This window comes from Glycine max, chromosome 17 (genome assembly GCF_000004515.6).
Source record: "Glycine max cultivar Williams 82 chromosome 17, Glycine_max_v4.0, whole genome shotgun sequence".
Lineage (NCBI taxonomy): Eukaryota > Viridiplantae > Streptophyta > Magnoliopsida > Fabales > Fabaceae > Glycine > Glycine max.
The window spans coordinates 32,108,036-32,132,467 of NC_038253.2; the positions used below are offsets into that span (position 1 = coordinate 32,108,036).

General features: G+C 34.5%; 1 protein-coding gene and 1 pseudogene across 1 annotated transcript; both read left to right on the plus strand.

Annotated features, from left to right (window-relative positions):
* The first annotated feature begins 2,273 nt into the window (after positions 1-2,273).
* LOC100775918 (glucan endo-1,3-beta-glucosidase 5) lies at positions 2,274-7,678 on the plus strand. The gene is made up of 2 exons (XM_006601046.3): positions 2,274-3,230; positions 6,399-7,678. The coding sequence occupies exons 1-2, from the start codon at positions 2,890-2,892 to the stop codon at positions 7,498-7,500; spliced, it is 1,443 nt and encodes a 480-aa protein (XP_006601109.1). The 5' UTR covers positions 2,274-2,889; the 3' UTR covers positions 7,501-7,678.
* A 12,338-nt stretch (positions 7,679-20,016) lies between these two features.
* On the plus strand, positions 20,017-24,432 carry LOC102669354 (glucan endo-1,3-beta-glucosidase 5-like; annotated as a pseudogene).

The window sequence follows — 24,432 nt, forward strand, 5'->3', positions numbered from 1 at the left end:
TGACATTTACATCCAATAAAAAATTACCAACATTTTGATACAATTGTAACTTATTGGCATTTTGGTCCAATGAAAATGTACTGACATTTTGGTTCAAAAAAGAAATTAACTGACATTTTTCTCAAACAAAAAATTATTGTCATTTTCATCCAATAAAAAATTATTGACATTTACGTACGATAAAAAATTACTAACATTTCGATACAATGGAAAATTACTAACATTTCGGTCTAATAATGATAACTTACTGACATTTTGGTACGTTTTGGTCCAAAAAATAATTATTGATATTTTCGTCCAATAAATAAATTACTGACATATAGATCTAATAATAGTAGTTTACTAACATTTCCATCAAATCTATTCAGCATGACCATGTTGACAATTAATTTTATGACAAATTCGTCCATGTGTTACGTAGACTATTTTATTAACGGTAACAGTCGAATAAATTTTAATATTTTAGAAATGAATTTATCAGTAAATTACCCATTTAGAGAAGAAAATGACTATTAACCTTTTTTATTTTAAAAAAAGATTAAGAAAATAAAGTGTTCAATTTGAGAATTGGAACATAATTATTATCTTTACATCTTAATAGTAGAGAGAGAAAAAAAAATAAAGCATATATGACTGTGGGAAAAACAACCCAATGAGGTTGTTTTGGAATTTGGATTAGCTCAAGAGTAAGACACTTTTTGTTTGGATAAGCGGAACATGACAGTAGGACAGAGAGGCTTTCGACAACGATCGAGGAGGGAGACAAATTCCTTAAAGCCTTAAACGTTAAGATTATTAAGTCCTATACTCTTATTACATACGCATGGTATGTCTAACTATTTTAGGATAAAAAATGGAAAGTATGTCATCCAGCTTCGTGATCTTTCTTTTGTCTCTCTTCTATGCTTAGTAAACTTGCTTACTTCACCATAACAACCCATTGATAAAACATAATAGAATAATCATTTAAAAATTAGTTTAGTTGATAAGGAACAAATTCATATCTTATATAAAAAAAAAAGTTTAACTCTTGTTATAAGTGTGAAAATTTTGTTGATGAATAAATAGTCATTGAGCCAAAAAAATGATTGGTTAAATGAACAACTTTGACAAATAACATTTGTCAACAACATTTGAGTGAAAGAAAGTACTGGTTCTTTGGGGAAAGACCACAATCATCCTGTATTATATTCTAATTTTTTAATTGAATGAGTTTATTACTAGTACTAAATCAATTTGGTTTTGTACTTTTGAATTGAATTGAGCAAGAAATGAGAAAAACAAAATATTAAAAGAAAAGCTCATTAATTTTGGCTGAGTTTATTTATAGTTAGGTTTAACAAACAAAATTGAATCAATTCAAATCAATTTTTTTCAAGAAAAAAAAAACAAATCTTAATCGGTGTCATTGAGATATTGATTAAGAAATTAAAAAGAGAAATTTTTTTTATTGAAACACCCAAAATTTTGTTATTCATGACTTTTTTTTATATTTTCTTATGATTTTTACAATAAATATATTTCTTTTAGTTTTTGACTTCTAAAGGTATGGGTTAGGAGGACCCTTAAAATTGTTCTCCTCAGCCTGAAAAGAAATGAAAAATAATTTACCTTATCTAAATTGAAATTGTTTTTGGTAGTATTAATGTTTTTTTATACAGTTGGTAGTATTAATCTATTTCTTTAGTTTGTTATACGGTTAAAAATGGTTCAAATTTTTAATGCTTATCTAGTTTGGTTCATTATTAATTTTTGGAAAGTTTAATCAACAATTTAATAAATGTGACTTAATTAATAACACATATGTACTAAGTTTATGTTTTTTAAATCAGTCAATGTTAGTTTTGTTATAATATTTTTTTTACAGAATTATAAAGTTTTATTATTAACAAATACTATTAGTTTTTGTTAGTACAATGAATTCAAATTTATATTTTTTTTTCTTCTTTTAATCATCAAATCAATTTTATAATTTGTGTGAGATAATAAATTTTTTCAGCAAAACATATTACTCCATTAAAGAAGGACGAAACACTTTAAACAGATCTAAGTCTAGTATGAAAATTAGTCTTATACTACTACCAAAAACAATTTCAACACCTAGGGACTTTAATTGCAGTTACAAAAAAACAGTTTCAAAAGTCAATGTGAATTTTGTTTTAGGAGAAAAAAATAATAACATTCATTTATTACATGTAATAAGTGAGTAGCTACGTGGGATTTTCTGTAGTTTTTCTTAACAAAGTGTGGTGTACCACTTTGCCGTGCATGCTTGGCTACTTTCTTCACCCAAAGAAAAAAAAAGATTCTCCACCATAAAACTCTTCTCTCTCATACATAATTCAATAATGCGACTTTCTCTCTCCTCCTTTCTCTCACTACTCACTCACCCCTTCATCTCTTTCTCTCATTCTCTTTGCTGCTTGTACAGAACAGTAAAGTGCTTAGGATAGCAAAAAAGTTTCTGCAATCCAAACCGATCTGTTCTTTCTTAATTTCCTTTCTGCTTGCCTTTTAACCGCTTCATCTTTTGGTTGTTACTTTCTGAGAATTTTCCATTTGGGGGGGAGGGTCTCTCTTTGGCACTTTCCATACTTGTTGATCTTGCTTTTGTGTCACTGTTTCACCCTTTGTTTTCTAATCTAACTTCTTCACCTGTGGAGTTAGTAATCTTCTGCTATCAAATCACTGTGTGGTTGTTGAACTATTATTATTCAGAGTCTGCTATTTTCAGTATGCATGCCTGGTTGCAGAATAAAACAACAAACTTGTTGAAACCCAGGAATAAAAAAACCACCTTTGAGGTTTAGATTTGATATATACTCTTACAAAAGAGCATAGATTTGTTTTTTTTTTTTTCTATTGGTGTTTATCTTGGTTCAGTTTTTTATGGAGTTGATGGGGTGTGGAAAGCTTAGGGGGTGCCTTGTTCTTGTGTTATTTGGTGCACTGTTGGTGGGTTTAGTGAGTGGAATTGGAATTAATTGGGGCACACAATTAACACACCCTTTGCCAGCATCCACTATAGTGAAAATGCTGAAGGACAATGGTATTCAGAAGGTTAAGCTTTTTGATGCTGACCCTGATATTCTAAATGCTCTTAAGAAGTCTGGGATTCAGGTGATGGTGGGTATACCAAATGACATGCTCTACACACTAGCTAACAGTATGCAAGCAGCTGAAAAATGGGTTTCCAAGAATGTTTCAGCACATGTCTCGGTGGACATCAGGTAAATTACCCTTTTGTTTCTATTGATTGATTTATGTCGAGTTCAATCAACCATTGCTTTATGTTGGATATGAATGCATGTAATTGAGTGATTCAGCTATGTAATTCTGCGTTTCATGTTGTGGATGGACTTTGTTAAGCCGTGAGTTTCGAGGTTTTCTTGAGAACTGTTATTATCTGATTAAATGATTTTGAGAAGTAATGGTACAGAAGAACAATTTTAGAAGAAATCATTGCAACTGGAAGTGGAATACTCCACGGAATCCTTTCCAATGTGTTGGGAATAATTAGAAAGTAGAATTGATTTTATTTCCTTTTATAGAATTGTTTTGGTTTGATTAAGAAATCAATTCTAATTTCTTTGATTTAGAAATCAAATCCCCTCAAATATGACCAAGTTGGAGTTATTTGGGTTGTTTTCTATTCTCTGTCTTCATGAATGGCTTTCTAGTGTCAATCTCTGCAAAACACGGCATGCCCCTAGTTTACAAATGAATATTTGTGTGAATAGATCATGCTATTTAAAGCTTTGGAGTTGGTGTTCAACCATCCTTTTTTAATAATCTTCACAGCAATAAGTTTCTATGTTTATGCAAGTCAATGTAAGATGAGTGGTTGTCCTTCTTTGGTCCATATTATGCAACATGAGAACTTGCACATAAAGTCTCGCCCTTATTGAACAGGATTTTATGGTCAGTCCACTATCTTTTGGCATCTCGGATGAATTTCGCAGTCCTAGATGAGTAAAATTATGCATGTTATCTTCATAGATATTCTTTCTTCTTATGTGTACTACTAATGATCCTCCATTTCTTGAAACTAGTCTTGTTTTGTCTTGGTGTAATTTTAAATCTAAATTTATTGATCACTTGATGTCTCTTCTTTCTTGCTTTTGATTGTCTGTTGTTTGCCTGTGCTGAATTGATTATAGTTGCTCAAGAGGGATTCAGATATGATATGATGCTAATTCTTGTTAACTAGCATTAAGCCATGGTCAATGTTTGATGAAATGAGGACATAAACGTAGAACATTGTTTATCAAATTCAGATATGATATGATGCTAATTCTTGTCAACTAGCATTAAGCCATGGCCATTGTTAATCAAATTCCATCAGTATGAGCTGGCGAGAAACATAATATGATCATTTATTCTTGTTAGTTTTAATTTGAGAAAAAAAAAGTAGGAGAGAAGAAAAAATAATAGAGAAGAACATGAGTTTAATTTGGAATTACTGGCACAATTTTTTATTAAATAAGCCTTGTCTTCTGCATCTTTAATCAAACAAATTTTGTTTTCGAACAACATTTTATAACCTTTCTCAACTAGTTGTCCAACACTCAACAAATTTTGATTAATTTCAAGAACATACAACACATCAGAAATGAGTTTTGTACCTTTGTTGGTTGAGATTGTTGCAGTTCCCTTTTCATTCATAGTGATGAACTTGTCATCTCCAACTCAAACTTTCAATGTGCTTATATTGCTCAGTTCCTTGAATACATCCTTGTTGTTTGTCATGTGGTTAGTACGACCACTGTCAATAAGTCAATTTTGACTTGATTCAATACTAGAGAAACATGTAGTAGCAAACAGGTACTCCTCCTCCGGATCAGCAGCCTTTGCAGCTTCACTGTGTGGTTGATTCCTGTTTTTGCAAATAATAGCTTCATGCCCCATTTGATTACAATCATAGCACTTAGCATCAAGCCTTTTCCAGCATCTGAATGGAGGATGTCCTTTCTTTCTGCAGTGTTGGCAAGGCGGATAAGATTTCTTCCAATTTCCTTTTGCGTTTGATGTTGAACTTGATCCCGTTCCATCAAAGTTCCTGTTTTTCTTGTATTTGATCGCATTCTGGTGCTTGGTTGGTAAAGTTCCTTCAACTGTTGATTCTTCCCTCTTCAATCTTCTCTAATCCTGGGCTTGCAAGGCATGTATCACCTCTGTCAAAGAGATCTTGGTCAGATCCTTTGTAATCTCCAAAGTGGTTATTGATGCTTCATATCTCTCAAGCACTGTAACCAGAATTTTTTCAACAATTCTGGATTCTGCAAATGTACCTAGCAATCTATTTCAACAATTCTGGATTCTGCAAATGTACCTAGCAATCTAACCTTGTTAGTGATGTCAAGCAATCTGTCCGAGTACCATTTAATTGTTTTGGATTCCTTCATCTTTTGCACCTCAAATTCCCTCATTAGGTTTAGCGCTTGCATGCCACAAACATACTCATCCCCTTCATTCTCTTCCTTTAAATAATCCCAAATTTCTTTGGGTGAATTGATAGTCATGATCCTGGTGAAGATTGTCCGAGAAACACCAGCAACTAGGCATGTTTTTGCCTTAGTCTTGGTTTTCTTTCTCCTTGTGATGCTTTATTTGGGCCATGGTGGGATTTTCAGGCAGCGGAAACACTTCATAATCCTCTTCCACAACATCCCACAAATAAAAAAACTCCATATAGGACTTCATTTTCACCTTCCATAGGTCATAACACTCCCCATCAAAGACAAGAGGAGCAATTTGCGAGAAACTAGATTCAACATCCATTTCACATGTCCCTCAAGAAGAGAGCTCTAGATACCAATTCCTGGGTTTAATTTGAGAAGAAAAGGTAGGAGAGAAGGAAAAATAATAGAAAAGAACAAAAATAATAGAGAAGAACGTGAGTTTAATTTGGAACTACTGATACAATCTTTTATTAAATAAGCCTCCTTTAAAAACATTTAGATAACTGAATAAAATATCATGTTCCATTATTTTAGGAACTGTTATTGCCTATTAATAATTCAAAAAACAGACTCAGAAACTAATTTAAAATTTGAAACTGACTTATTCACTAACAGCACAATAACGAATCCAAACTAAAAATCAAAACTGCCTTGACAACATCTAAGGCATGTTCAACAACAACTCTGTTGCATTTGTAAGACTAAATAAATGGTTGCAATGTCTTGGCAATTTTGTTAGAGGTCAAGCGTAGTTAGATCTCATTTTCATTGGGAGTTAAGATTGAAATATTTCCCTTCTGAAGGAGAGGAATCAAGGAAACCTTGTCTTCTACTTTAGAAATGTTTATTTCCTCAATTTTCAAATTATGACTATTCGTATGTCAATGTTGCAATTCTTATATTTTCTCAAACGTTATTTCTTGTAATTTTTTCAAGGTATGTTGCAGTGGGAAATGAACCTTTCTTGTCAACTTACAATGGTACCTTTGAAGCCACAACACTTCCAGCTCTTCAAAACATCCAATTAGCCCTTGTGAAAGCTGGTTTAGGCAATCAGGTTAAAGTCACTTGCCCTCTAAACGCTGACGTGTATCAGAGCGCACAAGTACCTTCTGATGGCGACTTCAGGCAAGACATCCATGATCTCATGGTGCAGATTGTCAAGTTCTTGAGCCAGAACAACGCTCCATTTACTGTGAACATCTATCCTTTCATCAGCCTCTATTCAGACCCCAATTTTCCTGTTGACTATGCCTTCTTCAATGGCTTTCAGTCTCCTATAAGTGACAACGGAAGGATCTATGACAATGTCTTTGACGCCAACCATGATACTCTAGTGTGGGCATTGCAGAAGAATGGTTTTGGAAACATGCCTATAATTGTGGGAGAAGTTGGGTGGCCTACAGATGGAGACAGAAATGCAAACCTTCAATATGCACAACGGTTTAACCAAGGTTTCATGTCGCGCTACATTGCCGGAAAGGGAACACCAATGAGGCCTGGTCCTATGGATGCTTACCTGTTTAGTCTCATAGATGAAGATTTCAAAAGCATTCAGCCGGGTAATTTTGAAAGACATTGGGGGTTGTTTTACTATGATGGACAACCCAAGTACCAGCTTAACATAGGATCAAGAGCCAATGGCTTAGTAGCTGCTACTGGGGTGGCATATCTGCCCAAAAAGTGGTGCATTTTGAAAACCTCAGCAAACCTCAATAGTGATCAAGTGGCACCAAGTGTGTCTTATGCTTGTCAAAATGCAGATTGCACAAGTCTTGGATATCAAACTTCATGTGGTGGTTTAGATATTCGTGGTAATATTTCTTATGCATTCAATAGCTACTTCCAAGTGAATGACCAGATTGACAGTGCATGCAAATTCCCTGGCCTTTCTGTTGTCACTGACAAAGATCCTTCAACTGGAGATTGCAAGTTCAAAATCATGATTCAGACAGATTCTGCTGGTCTACATGGGAATGGGAGAATTTGGTCTCTCAGAATAGTACTCTTTGTACTTTTGTTTTTCACTCTTATGTGACATTTAAAGATTTTAGATTTTAGATTTATTTTTGGAGAGTGTCAACAAGTGCCTCATTTTTCATATTCATCATGTGGGTCGGAGCTAATATTTGTAAAGCTTGTTGAAGATCACAGAAACTTCTTTGCTGTGATCAATAGTTGACAATATTTGCTTTAAAGTACTTTTGGTACATGAATCTTTGATTTCTAACTATGTTATTCTTTTGGGATGAGATTCTCTAGAATAGGGATTTTTTGTTTGGTTATTATTTCACTTTTTCAAAAATAATGAGTTAGTTAGGAATGTACTAATGATGTAAAATAGCTTTACACTGTCATTAAATTTAAATTATTGTCTATAAAGTTAACAAATTTATTATAAATAATAATTTTTGATTGGACAATGTAAAATGTTTTTATTGTATCAATGCATAGTCATTTTTCTCATAAATGAAATTATGATGAGAAACTTTAGTAATCATTCACTCAATTATTGTGAGAATTATTAATTTTCACTTCATAAATATTCTAAGAATCTTTTTAGGAAATATTTTTATTCTATTGTAGCAAATATGGAAACATTTATTCTTGTACAAACGTAAAATTAATATCTTGAAATTTGGGACTCAATCCGTAGACTTTAAAAAGGTGCATTTTGATTATTGAGGTGTTAATAAATTATAACAAGAGTATTAAATAAAGATCAATTTTTTTGGATAAAAAGTAAATAAAAAGTGAATAGAAATGTGTTGGATAAGAAATCTAAGGAAGTTCTCTACCAACTAATTGCATGGTGGAAAGAGATCATGAGATTATTTTTCTTACTTTGTGGACAACTTTCTCTAAAGAGATCTCTTGACGCTTACGTCTAGTTGAGTAGTTAAAATCACATAGAATAGTTTAGGTCAATGGAGTAATCTTCTAAGTGAATTTCTGATAATAATCCTAACATACCTTTGGTGTCTTATCCAATCGTATTGGAGGTGTCTCTTCATTTTGTTTTTTTTTTCTCAACAAATAAAAGAGTCTAAGTAATAGAAATAATTTTAAAATAAAATGAGTCATGTTCTAGTTCCATAGTCGATTACTAATTGATAATAGAAAAAAAAAACTATAGGTTATCCTGAACACTTATAAAATGTTAAGTACTGAAATATACATTTTTGTAAATTTCTGATTAAGTCACAATTTAAGTCAAGGTACTAATTTACATTTATCTTAAGGGTAGTTTTAAAAATAAATTATTCATGTTCTAGTTATGTGATTGATTCTATCAACTCTGAACCAAAAATATTATCAGAAGAATTATTCAACACGTTGAAAAAACACCCTTTTAAAGTCCATAGTGATCAAATCACACATGACCAAAAACCTCACACTGCTAAATTTCATTTTTCCCTTTCCTTAAAATCTGGATTCTAGATTCCAAATATCTCGTGAAAGCTACAACTTAAAACAAATGTCGACAACATTTCCTTAAAATATGGAATCTAAACTGTAGATGTTCAAGGTAAACCTAAAAACAATATTTTGTGCGTAATGTAAATTCAACTAACAGTCAAATGTGAATTCATTATATGCTCTCAAGCTATTAGTTTTCACAATAAATTCAAGACTTCTGTGGAAAATGACACTCAATTCCCAGCTAATTGTAACTACACACTACTGAATTTTCTTTATGACAAAATAAATGATGCTTCCCGATCTTGTCACTTTCTCAAATACATAAAGCAACGTAAATGAATGACAGTCAAATACATGGCTCAAGCATTCAACAAATGTCACTGGTCTTTTTTCATGGGTTGATAGTCATACAAGAGAAACACTAACAACACACTCTAAAACACTTTTTTTTACCACTGCTATTGTCTGAAAATGATAAAAGTCACAATTTTATGGATTGCACTTCTTATTTAATAAGTTTTACTCATGTTTTAATAGTTTCTAATAAACTTTAACTAATAGTACAGTATTACAAGGAATGTATTAAAGAATGTTGCTAGCACTTTCTCATCAGGCAATCAGAAATGAAAATTCTGCTTCTACACTACACAGAATGCTGGTTAGCAAATAGTTCTATTTTGAGAGCGATTTGATTGTATATATCATCATTTTTTACTTGAGTGGTTTAGACATAATTATGCTAATGGATGGAATGCTAAATACTTATGTACCCCTGTGAGGTGAAGTGGATCATCCAATGAAGCTATAAGCAAATCCACTGGCTCTGGCATTGTTTCTAACCACTGGATGAATTGTGATGGTTCTATCATGTTCATTTGTGTCCCTTGCTGCCAAACTTGTTTCTAGTCTTGTTTTGACTTATTATAATTTGAAATCTGAATTTATTGACCACTTCATGTCTTTGCTCGCTTGCTTTTATTGTGCTGTTGTTTGTCTGTACTGAATTGATTATAGTTGAACAAGAGTGATTCAAATATGATGCTAAATTCTTTCCACTAGTATTAAGTCATGGCCAATGTTTGATGAAATTGGGAAATAAAAGTACAACATGTTTATCAAATTCCATCAGTATCACTGTGTCAGCTGGTATGAAATCATAATATGATTATTTACTCTATTCCATTTGTAAAATTAAATGGTTGCAATGCCTTCATAGTTTTGTTCTCAAACATGTTAGCAATTTTGGGTCATATATATATATATATATATATATATATATATATATATATATATATATAATTGAATGAGTTAAGGCCATCATATAATTAGCCATAATATTAAAGTGGTCTAATCAGTATAAAAAAGTATGACTAAAGACATATGTCATGAAAGGATAATTGTATAGAAACGAGTGATGTTATAATTTGATGAGGGGCCAAATTATAATTATCAAATTTGGGGTAACTGATGATGTGACACCCTCTACCCTTACAATTATAACTAACTAATTAAATAAATCATAAAAAAATTTAATTAAAAGATTATAAACACATAATAATAAAAGAAGGAAAAAAAACATGCAAAATTAATTAATAATTTTTCTTTTTAAACATATTTAATTTAATCAATTCAAAAGGATAAAGGTTCACATCCACTTAGTGAAAACATAATAGAATATTTTTTTTTTAATAAAAGATAAGATTATCCCGGCTCAAAACAAGACCCTCCACTCTAAATAAATAATAAAAAGAAACTAAAGTAGAAAAGTATAACACAATTATATCATTCAGTAAATCATAATCCCTATCACAGACTAAGTCTCTCCATCTCTAGCATGTGACTCATCATATGAAGGCTCACCTGAAACAAAGTGGCAATCAGCCCAAACACAAACACACACCGGGAGTGAGTTATCACATTCGTATATAATAAAACATTAGAGCATGTGAAACATATAATACTTAAAGCTGAATTTATATAAATAACATTACTGCACAAAATCGCACACATTATTCACACTCATTCTAGTTTACACACTCCATAAAATAACATCAACCACAATTGTTAACTCAATGAAATTCAAACACAAGCGTTATGCAACAATTATACTAAGACTCAAGCCTATATGCAATGTGGTACCATGTCAGTGAAAAAACAACACTGGGGCGCTTAGGAGTACATGACAAAGCACACCACACAATGGGTATACTCGGTCACTCTCACTAAGTAACATCATAAGGTGACCAGTCAGGGTTACTCTGTTTTGCGAGAATGCCCCAACCACATGGGATCAACATGGGCTTAAAGGAGCACTCAAACAAAGTATCTTTACCCCCAAGGCCTAGACTCTGAAGAATCCGTTTGGGCCTCACCTTCCTGATTCAGGTCCAACCCCTAAAATATTTTTTTTATTTGCACGCAGACACTGTTTATGAGTTATATAATACCCACGACCTTACTCTTATATTTCAAACATATTTAACAAATTGCGCTATAGTTTAACCCTTCAGGATCCTAACTAGGAATCCTACAATTTTCTTTAACACTGCGCATAAAAGTTCTCTCAAGGTACACACTGGTCGGGTTACTGTATAACTCATAACTCACATGACAAGTAATAACACTACAAATATCAATCACACACTCATTCACAACCATGTTTCATGTCTACAGTTTAACATTTCACACTCTAACTAATTACAAAATATACTCAACAATTAGATAACAATGTATCATAATAATAATAACATACAATATTTAACTTCAAGGCTTATAAACAAGTAACTATAAAATACACATAAAATATATATATATATATATATATATATATATATATATATATAAGTATATTATATTCGAAATATATAACAAAATATATATTAACGTAAATGTAAACGTACATATTATATATAACATATAAAAAGTATTAAATATATATTTATTAAATATATATTAATATAAAGTAATCACAATAATATCAAATATATTATTAAGTAAATACAAATTATATATAACAATAAAATATATACTCATATTGATTTCTATGAACAACATGTATACCTATATTTTAAATATATTTTAACTAAGTTGCCAACATCAAGAAAATGCCTAATTACAATGTGAATACAACTTTAGTTAATTTCTTTAAATGATTTTAGCCAATTCAATTATTCAACAATCCCTACACCTATGAATTTCATGACAAGAAATCACCCACGTGAAATAAAATATACAGTTTGTAAAAAAAACAGTATCAATATATATGTACACGTATACACTGCGGTGTAAAAATAATTATCTGGACACAATATACATTAGCACAAGAACAAGATTGAAAGGCCAACATATCTGGTATAAACAAAATCACCACCACACAATTTTTATGCTAATTATAAAGAATTCTAATTCCTAAGGTACACACCTAACACAGAAACACATCAATCCTACAACAAACTCGCAACAGAACACATCAATTCTACAACAAACTCGCAACAGAACACCAATTGGTTCATCAAACACACTCAATCCGCGATTAAACATGAAAACATAATTAAATTCATAAACACCCCAAAATAACCTAAAAATTGATCCTCTAGGGATCCCTACACATGTTCATTCTAATCCCCAAGCGTGAGTAACTCATCCCTTACCTCGAGGTAGTCGCTTAAATGTTCTCTGTTAGCAATGGTGACGTCTCTGGTGCTCTCTAGAGCTCCTCCTCTGATTGCTCTGTTAGGGTTTTTGTGCGTCAGAAAAGAAGAAAGGAACAAAATGTGTTTTCCAAAAAGCTGCTCTAGGTTAACATTTGGCTTATATAGTGGGAATTTATGACCTAATAATTTTTATTTTATTTTTTCTTATTTATTTATGTATTAATTTATTATTTTCTTATTTACTTATTAAAGTTACGGCTGTTACAATTCCACCCCCCTAAAAAAAAAGTTTCGCCCCCGAAACTTACCGGTATCGAATAAGGTAGGATATGCATCACGCATCTGACCCTCTAGTTCCCAGGTGGCATCCTCGCCCGAAGCACTTCCCCATACTACTTTGACCAAGGGAATCTCTTTCCCCCTTAGCTGCTTAATCATACGATCGTCGATCCTCAGTGGTTGTGTTTCATATGTCAAGTTCTCTTTCACTTGGACATTGTCTAATTCGATCACGTGCGATGGATCATGGACATATTTTCTGAGCTGAGAGATATGAAAGACACTATGGAGATTTGAGAGAGATGGTGGCAAAGCCACCTGATACGCAACTGGGCCGACACGCTTTAGGATTTCAAAAGGACCAATGAATCTAGGTGTGAGCTTACGGGACTTCAACGCCCTACCAACCCCAGTCCACGGAGTGACTCTCAGAAATACATGATCACCTACAGCAAATTCAAGATCCTTTCTTCTCTTATCATAGTAGCTCTTCTGCCTACTTTGGGCTGCTCTCATCCTTTATTGGATTAACTTGACCTTTTCTGTGGTCTGCTGAACTACCTCAGGTCCTAAGGCAATGCTCTCACTGGAATCTACCCAACATAGAGGTGTCCTACATCTTCTACCATACAATGCCTCGTAAGGCGCCATACCTATACTGGAGTGAAAACTATTGTTGTAGGTAAACTCTATCAAGGGTAAGAAACTATCCCAACTACCCCTTTGCTCCAACACACAGGCTCTCAAGAGGTCCTCTAAGGATTGGATGGTGCGCTCGGTTTGACCGTCAGTCTGTGGGTGGTAAGCAGAACTCAACCTAAGCTTGGTCCCCAAGGCTTTATGAAGACTCTCCCAAAATCTAGAGGTAAATCTGGGATCTCTATCAGAAACTATGCTAGAAGGAACACCGTGTAGTCTAACTATCTCACTGACGTACAAGCTAGTCAACCTCTCTAAAGAATATCTGATGTTTATTGGGATGAAGTGAGCAGATTTGGTCAACCTGTCTACAATAACCCAAATGGAATCTAAACCTTTAGGGGTCCTAGGTAACCCCACTACGAAATCCATGGAGATGCTATCCCACTTCCACTCAGGTATCTCTAAAGGTTGCAACTTCCCTGAAGGCTTCTGGTGTTCTATCTTAGCTTTCTGACACACTAGGCATGCAAAGACAAACTCATTAACTTCTTTCTTCAGACCGGCCACCAAAACATCTGCCTAAGGTCCTGGTACATCTTAGTCGCTCCCGAGTGGATACTCAGACTACTTCTATGGCCCTCTTCCAAAATCGTTCTTCTAAGCTTGGGTACACTAGGAACGCACACCCTATCCTGAAACCTCAAGACTCCATCAGTTCCCACTCTAAAACTACTCTCTCCCCCTGCGACTATGGACTCTAACTGGGCTGACAAGAATGGGTCAAACTTCTGACCCTCACGGATCTCGCTCAAGAGTTCGCTGGTGACTCTCAACATACCCAACTTAATGCTACTAGAGGTGATCTCACATGCCAAACTCATGTCTCTAAACTTCTCTAAGAGGTCCAACTCTCTAACCATCAAAGCAGACATTTGAAGGGATTTTCTACTTAAGGCATCAACTACTACATTGGCTTTACCTGGATGATAGCTAAGCTCAAAATCGTAATCCTTAAGGAACTCTAACCATCTCCTCTGCCTCATGTTAAGCTCTTTTTGATCAAACAAATATCTAAGGCTCTTATGGTCACTAAACACCTCAAATTTAGATCCATAAAGGTAATGCCTCCAAAGCTTAAGAGCAAAAACTACGGCTGCTAACTCAAGATCGTGTGTGGGATAATTCCTTTCATGTATCTTAAGCTGTCGAGAAGCATAGGCCACTACCTGTCCCCGTTGCATAAGCACTCCACCCAAACCCATCTTGGACGCATCACAATACACCACAAAAGATTCACTCGGATTAGGTAACACTAAGACTGGTGCAGTGGTCAACCTTTCCTTAAGGGTACGGAAACTACTCTCACATTGGGCATCCCACACAAAAACTTGACCTTTACGAGTAAGCTTAGTCAAAGGTAAGGCTAGCTTAGAAAAACCCTCTATGAATCTATGGTAGTATCCTGCTAAGCCAAGAAAGCTCCTAATCTCAAACACTGACTTAGGACTCTCCCAACTCATCACTGCCTCTACCTTGGAAGGATCTACCGCTATCCCTCCCTTAGATATAACGTGCCCTAAGAAGCTCACCTCCTCTAGCCAAAAATCACACTTGGACAACTTAGCATACAGTCTATTGTCTTTAAGGGTTTGCAACACAACTCTCAAATGCTCCTCATGTTCCTCTCTCGTCTTAGAATACACTAAGATATCATCTATGAAGACCACTACAAAACTATCTAGGTAGGGATGAAAGATCCTATTCATATAATCCATGAACACACCAGGGGCGTTGGTCACACCAAAAGGCATAACCAAGTACTCATAATGACCGTAACGGGTCCTAAAGGCAGTCTTCGGAACATCTTCAGGCTTCACTCTAATCTGGTGGTAACCTGACCTAAGATCTATCTTACTGAACACACAAGCCCCTACTAATTGGTCCATCAAGTCATCTATCCTAGGCAAAGGGTACCTATTCTTAATGGTTACCTTATTCAACTGACGATAATCTACACATAGCCTCATGGTCCCATCCTTCTTCTTAACTAACAACACCGGTGCTCCCCAGGGTGACACACTAGGCCTCACAAATTGTTTCTCTAAAAGTTCCTCTAACTGTTTCTTAAGCTCACCCAACTCCACAGGGGACATCCTATAAGGTGCTATGGATATGGGTCCAGTACCGGGCACTAGGTCTATCGAGAACTCGACCTCTCTCTCAGGTGGTAATCCTGACACCTCCTCAAACACCTCTGGAAACTCTCTCACCAATGGTATATCACTCACAGGGGTTTTGGTCTCAACACTCATACTAGCTAAGATCATGTATACCTGTGCATCCTCCCTTAAAGATGCCTCAACTTGGTTAGCAGACAAAAACATATCACCTTCACTCACACCAGACTCAGGAAAGACAACAGATTTCTGAAAACAATTTAATAAGACATGATTGGAAGATAACCAGTCCATACCAAGAATAACATCAATCTGACTCAAAGGTAGAACAACTAAGTCAATAAGAAATTGTCTATCAGAAATTAAGACAGGACATTGCAAACACACATCAGAAGTTAAAATAGACCCACTAGTAGGTGTATTCACAATCAAGTCAAATTTCAAGGAAGACACAGGCAAGGCAAGTTTTTCAACACAGACACGAGAAATAAATGAATGGGTCGCACCTGAATCATACAATACAACCAAGGGAACTTGACTTATGAAACACATACCTTGGATGAGTTCATCAGACTATGCGGCATCAGCACCACTAAGAGCAAACACTCTCCCTGTGGTCCTTGGTCGTCCACTCTGATTATTCAGACTTCCACTCCTCTTCTCCCTCCTCGGATATGGGCAACTGGTACTGAGGTGGCCCTTACCTTGGCAGTTAAAACAAGTCACCTCTCTATCTGTGCACTCACGTGCAATATGCCCAAGCCGACCACACTTCCCACACCTGAGTGGTGTAGTAACAATAGCAGGAGCACCACTACCACCACTACTTCTACCCGTAGACTGAGACACCCTGTTAATTGGCTGAGAACTCCCACCAACTGGTTGAAGTCCTCCACTAGTCCTCTGTCCTCTAGAATGGTTTCCATATTTCCCGGGAGGGGCAGAATATGGCTTAGCACGATTGTGAGTCACAGGCTTCTTATCTTTCCCATGACTAGCATTGGCATTCCTGTAAAAAGCAGTCTTCTCCCGCTGATCTTCATCAAAGATTCTACACATGTTGGTCAACTGTGCAAAGTTATGAATACCGTGATAATTTACCATCATTTTTACTTATGGTCGAAGGCCATTGACAAATTTCACGCATTTGGACCTCTCCCTAGCTTCCCCCTGATAATGAGGAAAATACCTTACAAGGTTCTCAAACCTCGCCACATACTCTGCCACCGTCATACTTTCCTGTTTCAGCTCGAGAAACTCCATCTCCTTCCTATTCTTCACATCTTCTGGAAAATACTTCTCCAAAAAAGTTTGTCTGAAAGTCTCCCATTGGACAACAACACCACCTGCTCCCTCTAAACATGGGCGAGTGTTCTCCCACCAGTACTCCGCCTCATCTGCTAGCATGTGAGTAGCAAACAACACCTTCTGATGGTCCTGACACTCCATCACCCGGAAGATCTTCTCAATCTCCCTCAGCCAAGCCTCAGCACCCTCAGGATCATAACCCCCTTTGAAAGTAGGTGGGTTGTTCCTCTGAAAGCAATCTAACCCATGGTACATAGTTGCTCCTCCACCGCCTCCCTGATTGGCCATAACTTGCGCCAAGTTGTTCAAGGCCTCGGTAAGAAGTCATTCTCGCTCATTTCTCGCAGCCATTACTTCCTATGTCATGCAAGAAACAAAACTTTGAAGAAGAAAAAATAAAATAAAAATATACCAACACAATAGAGTACACCTCTAATCAAACAAAACAAACACAACACATCAGAGTACACAAGGAAACACAGAAAGCTCATAACACACATGGCCGAAAGGTTCGACCTGCTCTGATACCACTAAATGTGACACCCTCTACCCTTACAATTATAACTAACTAATTAAATAAATCATAAAAAAATTTAATTAAAAGATTATAAACACATAATAATAAAAGAAGGAAAAAAAACATGCAAAATTAATTAATAATTTTTCTTTTTAAACACATTTAATTTAATCAATTCAAAAGGATAAAGGTTCACATCCACTTAGTGAAAACATAATAGAATATTTTTTTTTTTAATAAAAGATAAGATTATCCCGGCTCAAAACAAGGTCGTCCACTCTAAATAAATAATAAAAAGAAACTAAAGTAGAAAAGTATAACACAATTATATCATTCAGTAAATCATAATCCCTATCACAGACTAAGTCTCTCCATCTCTAGCATGTGACTCATCATATGAAGGCTCACCTGAAACAAAGTGGCAATCAGCCCAAACACAAACACACACCGGAAGTGAGTTATCACATTCGTATATAATAAAACATTAGAGCATGTGAAACATATAATACTTAAAGCTGAATTTATATAAATAACATTACTGTACAAAATCGCACACATTATTCACACCCATTCAAGTTTACACACTCCATAAAATAACATCAACCACAATTGTTAACTCAATGAAATTCAAACACAAGCGTTATGCAACAATTATACTAAGACTCAAGCCTATATGCAATGTGGTACCATGTCAGTGAAAAAACAACACTGGAGCGCTTAGGAGTACATGACAAAGCACACCACACAATGGGTATACTCGGTCACTCTCACTAAGTAACATCATAAGGTGACCAGTCAGGATTACTCTGTTTTGCGAGAATGCCCCAACCACATGGGATCAACATGGGCTTAAAGGAGCACTCAAACCGAGTATCTTTACCCCCAAGGCCTAGACTCCGAAGAATCCGTTTGGGCCTCACCTTCCTGATTCAGGTCCAACCCCTAAAATATTTTTTTTATTTGCACGCAGACACTGTTTATGAGTTATATAATACCCACGACCTTACTCTTATATTCCAAACATATTTAACAAATTGCGCTATAGTTTAACCATTCAGGATCCTAACTAGGAATCCTACAATTTTCTTTAACACTGCGCATAAAAGTTCTCTCAAGGTACACACTGATCGGGTTACTGTATAACTCATAACTCACATGACAAGTAATATCACTACAAATATCAATCACACACTCATTCACAACCATGTTTCATGTCTACAGTTTAACATTTCACACTCTAACTAATTACAAAATATACTCAACAATTAGATAACAATGTATCATAATAATAATAACATACAATATTTAACTTCAAGGCTTATATACAAGTAACTATAAAATACACATAATATATATATATATATATATATATATATATATATATATATATATATATATATATATAAGTATATTATATTCGAAATATATAACAAAATATATATTAACGTAAACGTAAACGTAAACGTACATATTATATATAACATATAAAAAGTATTAAATATATATTAATATAAAGTAATCACAATAATATCAAATATATTATTAAGTAAATACAAATTATATATAACAATAAAATATATACTCATATTGATTTCTATGAACAACATGTATACCTATATTTTAAATATATTTTAACTAAGTTGCCAACATCAAGAAAATGCCTAATTACAATGTGAATACAACTTTAGTTAATTTCTTTAAATGATTTTAGCCAATTCAATTATTCAACAATCCCTACACCTATGAATTTCATGACAAGAAATCACCCACGTGAAATAAAATATACAGTTTGTAAAAAAAACAGTATCAATATATATGTACACGTATACACTGTGGTGTAAAAATAATTATCTGGACACAATATACATTAGCACAAGAACAAGATTGAAAGGCCAACATATCTGGTATAAACAAAATCACCACCACACAATTTTTATGCTAATTATAAAGAATTCTAATTCCTAAGGTACACACCTAACACAGAAACACATCAATCCTACAACAAACTCGCAACAGAACACATCAATTCTACAACAAACTCGCAACAGAACACCAATTGGTTCATCAAACACACTCAATCCGCGATTAAACATGAAAACATAATTAAATTCATAAACACCCCAAAATAACCCAAAAATTGATCCTCTAGGGATCCCTACACATGTTCATTCTAATCCCCAAGCGTGAGTAACTCATCCCTTACCTCGAGGTAGTCGCTTAAATGTTCTCTGTTAGCAATGGTGACGTCTCTGGTGCTCTCTAGAGCTCCTCCTCTGATTGCTCTGTTAGGGTTTTTGTGCGTCAGAAAAGAAGAAAGGAACAGAATGTGTTTTCCAAAAAGCTGCTCTAGGTTAACATTTGGCTTATATAGTGGGAATTTATGACCTAATAATTTTTATTTTATTTTTTCTTATTTATTTATGTATTAATTTATTATTTTCTTATTTACTTATTAAAGTTACGGCTGTTACAGATGACAATGTAAGGCTTCCTACAATTGAAAGGTCATAAAATCAATTTTCTGATCAACCTTTCATCATCATCATCATTCCATTATGGCTAATCCAGGTAAGGTTTTGCTTATAGTTTTAATCATGATTTTGGATATGGGAACACAAAGGGGTTTTATTTATCTCTGTATAGTACTTTCTCTCTACATGAATATAAAACATGTGGTTAGGATTGATGATTGTTTGTTAGAAATAAAATTAGGCTGATTGATTGAATCCCTATATTTGGAATTAAATCCCAAGAGCATCTCATACTTGATTCATGTATGATGTTTGGACAACATACACACATTAGGTACAATGTGTTGAGGAAACAAAATAAGATTATCACATTATTGCAGAATGAACAATGATACAAAGCATTTGGTATAAATTTAAATGCATCATTTATGTGTTTGTTCTTACTTTTAGAGGTCGCTGCAGTATATTAAAATAATAATCATGGGCCTCTAAAATTTAAAATAAATAAATAAAGTTAAAATAATTTACTCAAGAAACATTTTAATATTGAATTTGGTGCATCAGTGTTCAAAATTCAGGTATATCATTTTAATTATTTAGCATATAAATGAGATAATTGAATCAAGATATCACCAAAGTGACCTCTCTTGTGTAGATTGTTCATGAGAAATGTTAAATGTTAACGTGTGTGATTATTTGTATGAATGATGATTGACAAAGGAAAGTTACCATTTAACTCAGTTACCTACACACCTCTGAGATGTTAAGCATGTGATAATTATCAGGTTATTTGACATGCTTTTATTATCAATGTTTAAACATTACAAGAAGGATATCACTAGTAATTAATACCACTGTCCAAAGACTTGATATTAACGATGCTCTAGATATCTTGAGATGAGATATACCATTATTTAAATGCATTGATGACTGCTATGTGAGCTTATTGTATTTTTGTTTTGATCTTTTCAGTTGTTGCTTCTATATCTGCTAATCTAAATTCAGTTCCAGTTCTTAATGGTGCAAATTTTAAGGACCGAAAAGAGAACATGTAAATTTTTCTTGGCTGCATGGATCTAGACCTTGCATTAAGGATTGAGAAACCCCCTTCTCCTACGGATTCAAGTACCTCTGAATAGAGGAAACTTCATGAGAAGTGGGATCACTCAAATCGCATGAGTCTTATGATCATTAAGCGTGGCATTCCTGAGGTCGTTAGGGGTACTGTTTCAGATGATATAACTAGTGCCAAAGAATTCCTTGATGAAATTGAAAAGCGCTATGCAAAAAGCGATAAGGCGGAAACAAGTACTCTCCTTTAGAACTTGATTTCCATGAAGTATCAAGGCAGAGGAAATGACAGTGAATACATTATAGGAATGTCAAATCTTGCTTCAAAATTTAGGGCACTAAAGCTTGAGCCATTAGAAGACTTGCTTATTCATTTAGTGCTGATTTCTCTACCTTTACAGTTTACTGAGTTTAAGATCTGTTATAAGTGTCAGAAGGAGAAATGGTCTCTTAATGAACTCCTTTCATATTGTGCAAGAAGAGGAAAGGCTGAAGCAAGAAATAACTAAAAGTGCTCATGTTGTGAGTACCTTTAAAGACAAGGGCAAAAGGAAAAGAACTGAGGAGCCCAAGAATGAAGCTGCTAAGGGTCCAACACAAAAGAAACAAAATCAGGGTGACAACTGTTTCTTTTGCAGTCAGCCTAGACATGTAAAGAAGAAATGTACCAAATATCATGCTTGGCGTGCAAAGAAGGGTATGTTTCTTACTTTGGTCTGTTCTGAGGTCAATTTAGCTTCAGTACCTAGAAACACTTGGTGGTTAGATTTTGGTGCCACTACTAACATCAGTGTTTCAATGCAGGGTTGCCTAAGCTACCGGAAGCCAATTGATTCTGAAAGATGGATCTATGTTGGAGATGGTAAATAGGTGGAAGTGGAAGCTATAGGGCACTTTAAATTATTATTATGTATTGTTTTTATTTGGATTTGAAAGACACTTTTGTTGTACCGTCATTTAGACAGAATTTGATTTCAGTTTCTTATTTGGACAAATTGGGTTATTTGTGTTCATTCGGAAACAATGTGTTCAGGTTTTCTTTTAATTCAGATATTGTTGGAACTAGTTCACTCTTGGTAAATCAACTGTATTGTATTCTAATAACAATAGGAGCTCGACCAAGTCAAAGCATATTGACATCAAGTTCCTAGTTGTTCAGGAAATGGTACAGAGTGGACAGATTTCCATAGAACACTTAGGGACAAACTCCATGATAGTAGATCCTCTTACTAAGGGACTTCCACCCTAGGGCTTTCATGAGCATGTTGCTCACATGGGTGTTTTCGAGGAATCTTTGGTTTAGTGGGAGTTAGTCACTTTTATCTATTTTATGTTCTATGTTAGATTTTATGTATGCATACATTGACTTTTGGATATATTTGGTTATATATATAAATATGGTTTATTATTTAGTTATTACACTTTGTACATTAAGGTTATTAAATGATCTTATTGAGGTAAAGTAGGACCATTTGAAAATAGACGTGTACAGACCAACTTCACGTAATTTTCATGCTACACATTTCATGATGAGTCTATGTCATTTGATTCTGTCAACATTAGTGATCATTGATAGGTTTAGTTGTGATTGATACAATGAAAACTGCTTTGCTTCTACATGAGGATGTAATCAATGGACAAGATTTTTGGAATATGCTCAAGGCATGTAATGGCAAATTTTGAGCTCATAAAGTCTATCACATTCACAAGGATTGTAAGGATATATATATATATATATATATATATATATATATATTTGACCAGTGGGAGATTGTTAGCAATTTTGAGTCATACATATATATATCACATAATTGAATGAGTTAGGGTCATTATATAATTAGCAAGAATATTAAAGTGGTCTAATCAATATAGAAGTATGGCTAAGGACATATATGTCATGAAAGGATAATTGTGTAGATACCAGTGATATTATAATTTGATGAGGGGCCAAATTATAATTATCGAATTTGGGGTAACTGATGACAACTACCAATATAAGAGGTTATGGTCCCCATTTATAGAGAGCAGCGCAATGTGTACAATTTCTATTTATCCCATCAGAAGAGAAAATTCAGAGAAAGAATTGAAGGGCTCTCTACAATTGGAAGATCATAAAACCAATTTTCCGATCAACCTTTCATCATCATCATTCCATTATGGCTAATCCAGGTAGGCTTTCACATATAGTTTTAATCATGATTTTGGGTATGGGAACACAAAGGGGTTCTATTTATCTCTGTACAGTACTTTTTCTCTACATGAATAGAAAGCATGTGGTTAGGATTGACGATTGTCTGATAGAATAAAATTAGGTTGATTGACTAAATCCCTATATTTGGAATTAAATCCCAACAAAACATTATTTCTTGTAATTTTTTCAAGGTATGTTGCAGTGGGAAATGAACCTTGTCAACTTAAAATGGTACCTTTGAAGCTATGATAGTTCCAGATCTTCAAATCATCCAATCAGCCCTTGTGAAAGCTGGTTTAGGTAATCAGGTTAAAGTCACAGTCCCTCTAAAAGCCAACATGTAGCAGAAGTACCTTCTAATGGTGACTTTAGGCAAGACATCCATGATATCATGGTGCATATTGTCAAGTTCTTGAGCTAGAGCAATGCTACATATTGTTAGGACATCCTTTCATCAGCCTCTACTCAGACCGTAGTTTTCCTATTGACTATGCCTTCTTCAATGGCTTTCAATCTCCCATAAATGAAGATGGAAGGATTTATGACAATGTCTTTGATACCAACCATGATACTCTAGTACAGGCACTATGGAAGAATGGTTTTGGAAACATGCACATAATTGTAAGAGAAGTTGGGTGGCCTGCATATGGAGAGAGAATTGCAAACCTTCGATATGGACAACGGTTTAACCAAGGCTTCATGTCGTGCTACATCGGAAAGGGGACACCAATGAGGCATGGTCCTATGGATGCTTACTTGTTTAGTCTCACAGATGAAGATAACAAAAGCATTTAGCTAGTTAATTTTTGAAAGACACAGAGGTTGTTTTACTATGATGGGAAACCAAAGTACCAACTTAACATAGATCAAGAGTCAATTTCTTATTGGTGCTATTGGGGTGGCATATATGCCCCAAAAGTGGTGCATTATGAAAACCCCAGCAAAAACCTCAATGATGATCAAGTGGCACCAAGTGTGTCTTATGCTAGTAAAAAAATGCAGATTGCACAAGTCTTGGATATCAAACTTCATGTGGTGGGTTAGATGCTCGTGGTAACATCTCTTATGCATTCAACAACTATTACCAAGTGAATGACCATATTCAAAGTGCATGCAAATTCTGAGGCCTTTCTATTGTCACCGACGAAGATCCTTCAACTAGAGATTACAAGTTTAGAATCATGATTCAGACAAATTTTCTGTGGGCCTACATGGGAATGGGTGGATTTGGTTCTTAG

Coding starts and splice junctions, on each gene's coding strand:
- LOC100775918 (XM_006601046.3), top strand. CDS start 2,890: ATGGAGTTGATGGGGTGTGGAAAGCTTAGGGGGTGCCTTGTTCTTGTG. Junction 3,231..6,398: donor CATGTCTCGGTGGACATCAG/GTAAATTACCCT, acceptor AATTTTTTCAAG/GTATGTTGCAGTGGGAAATG.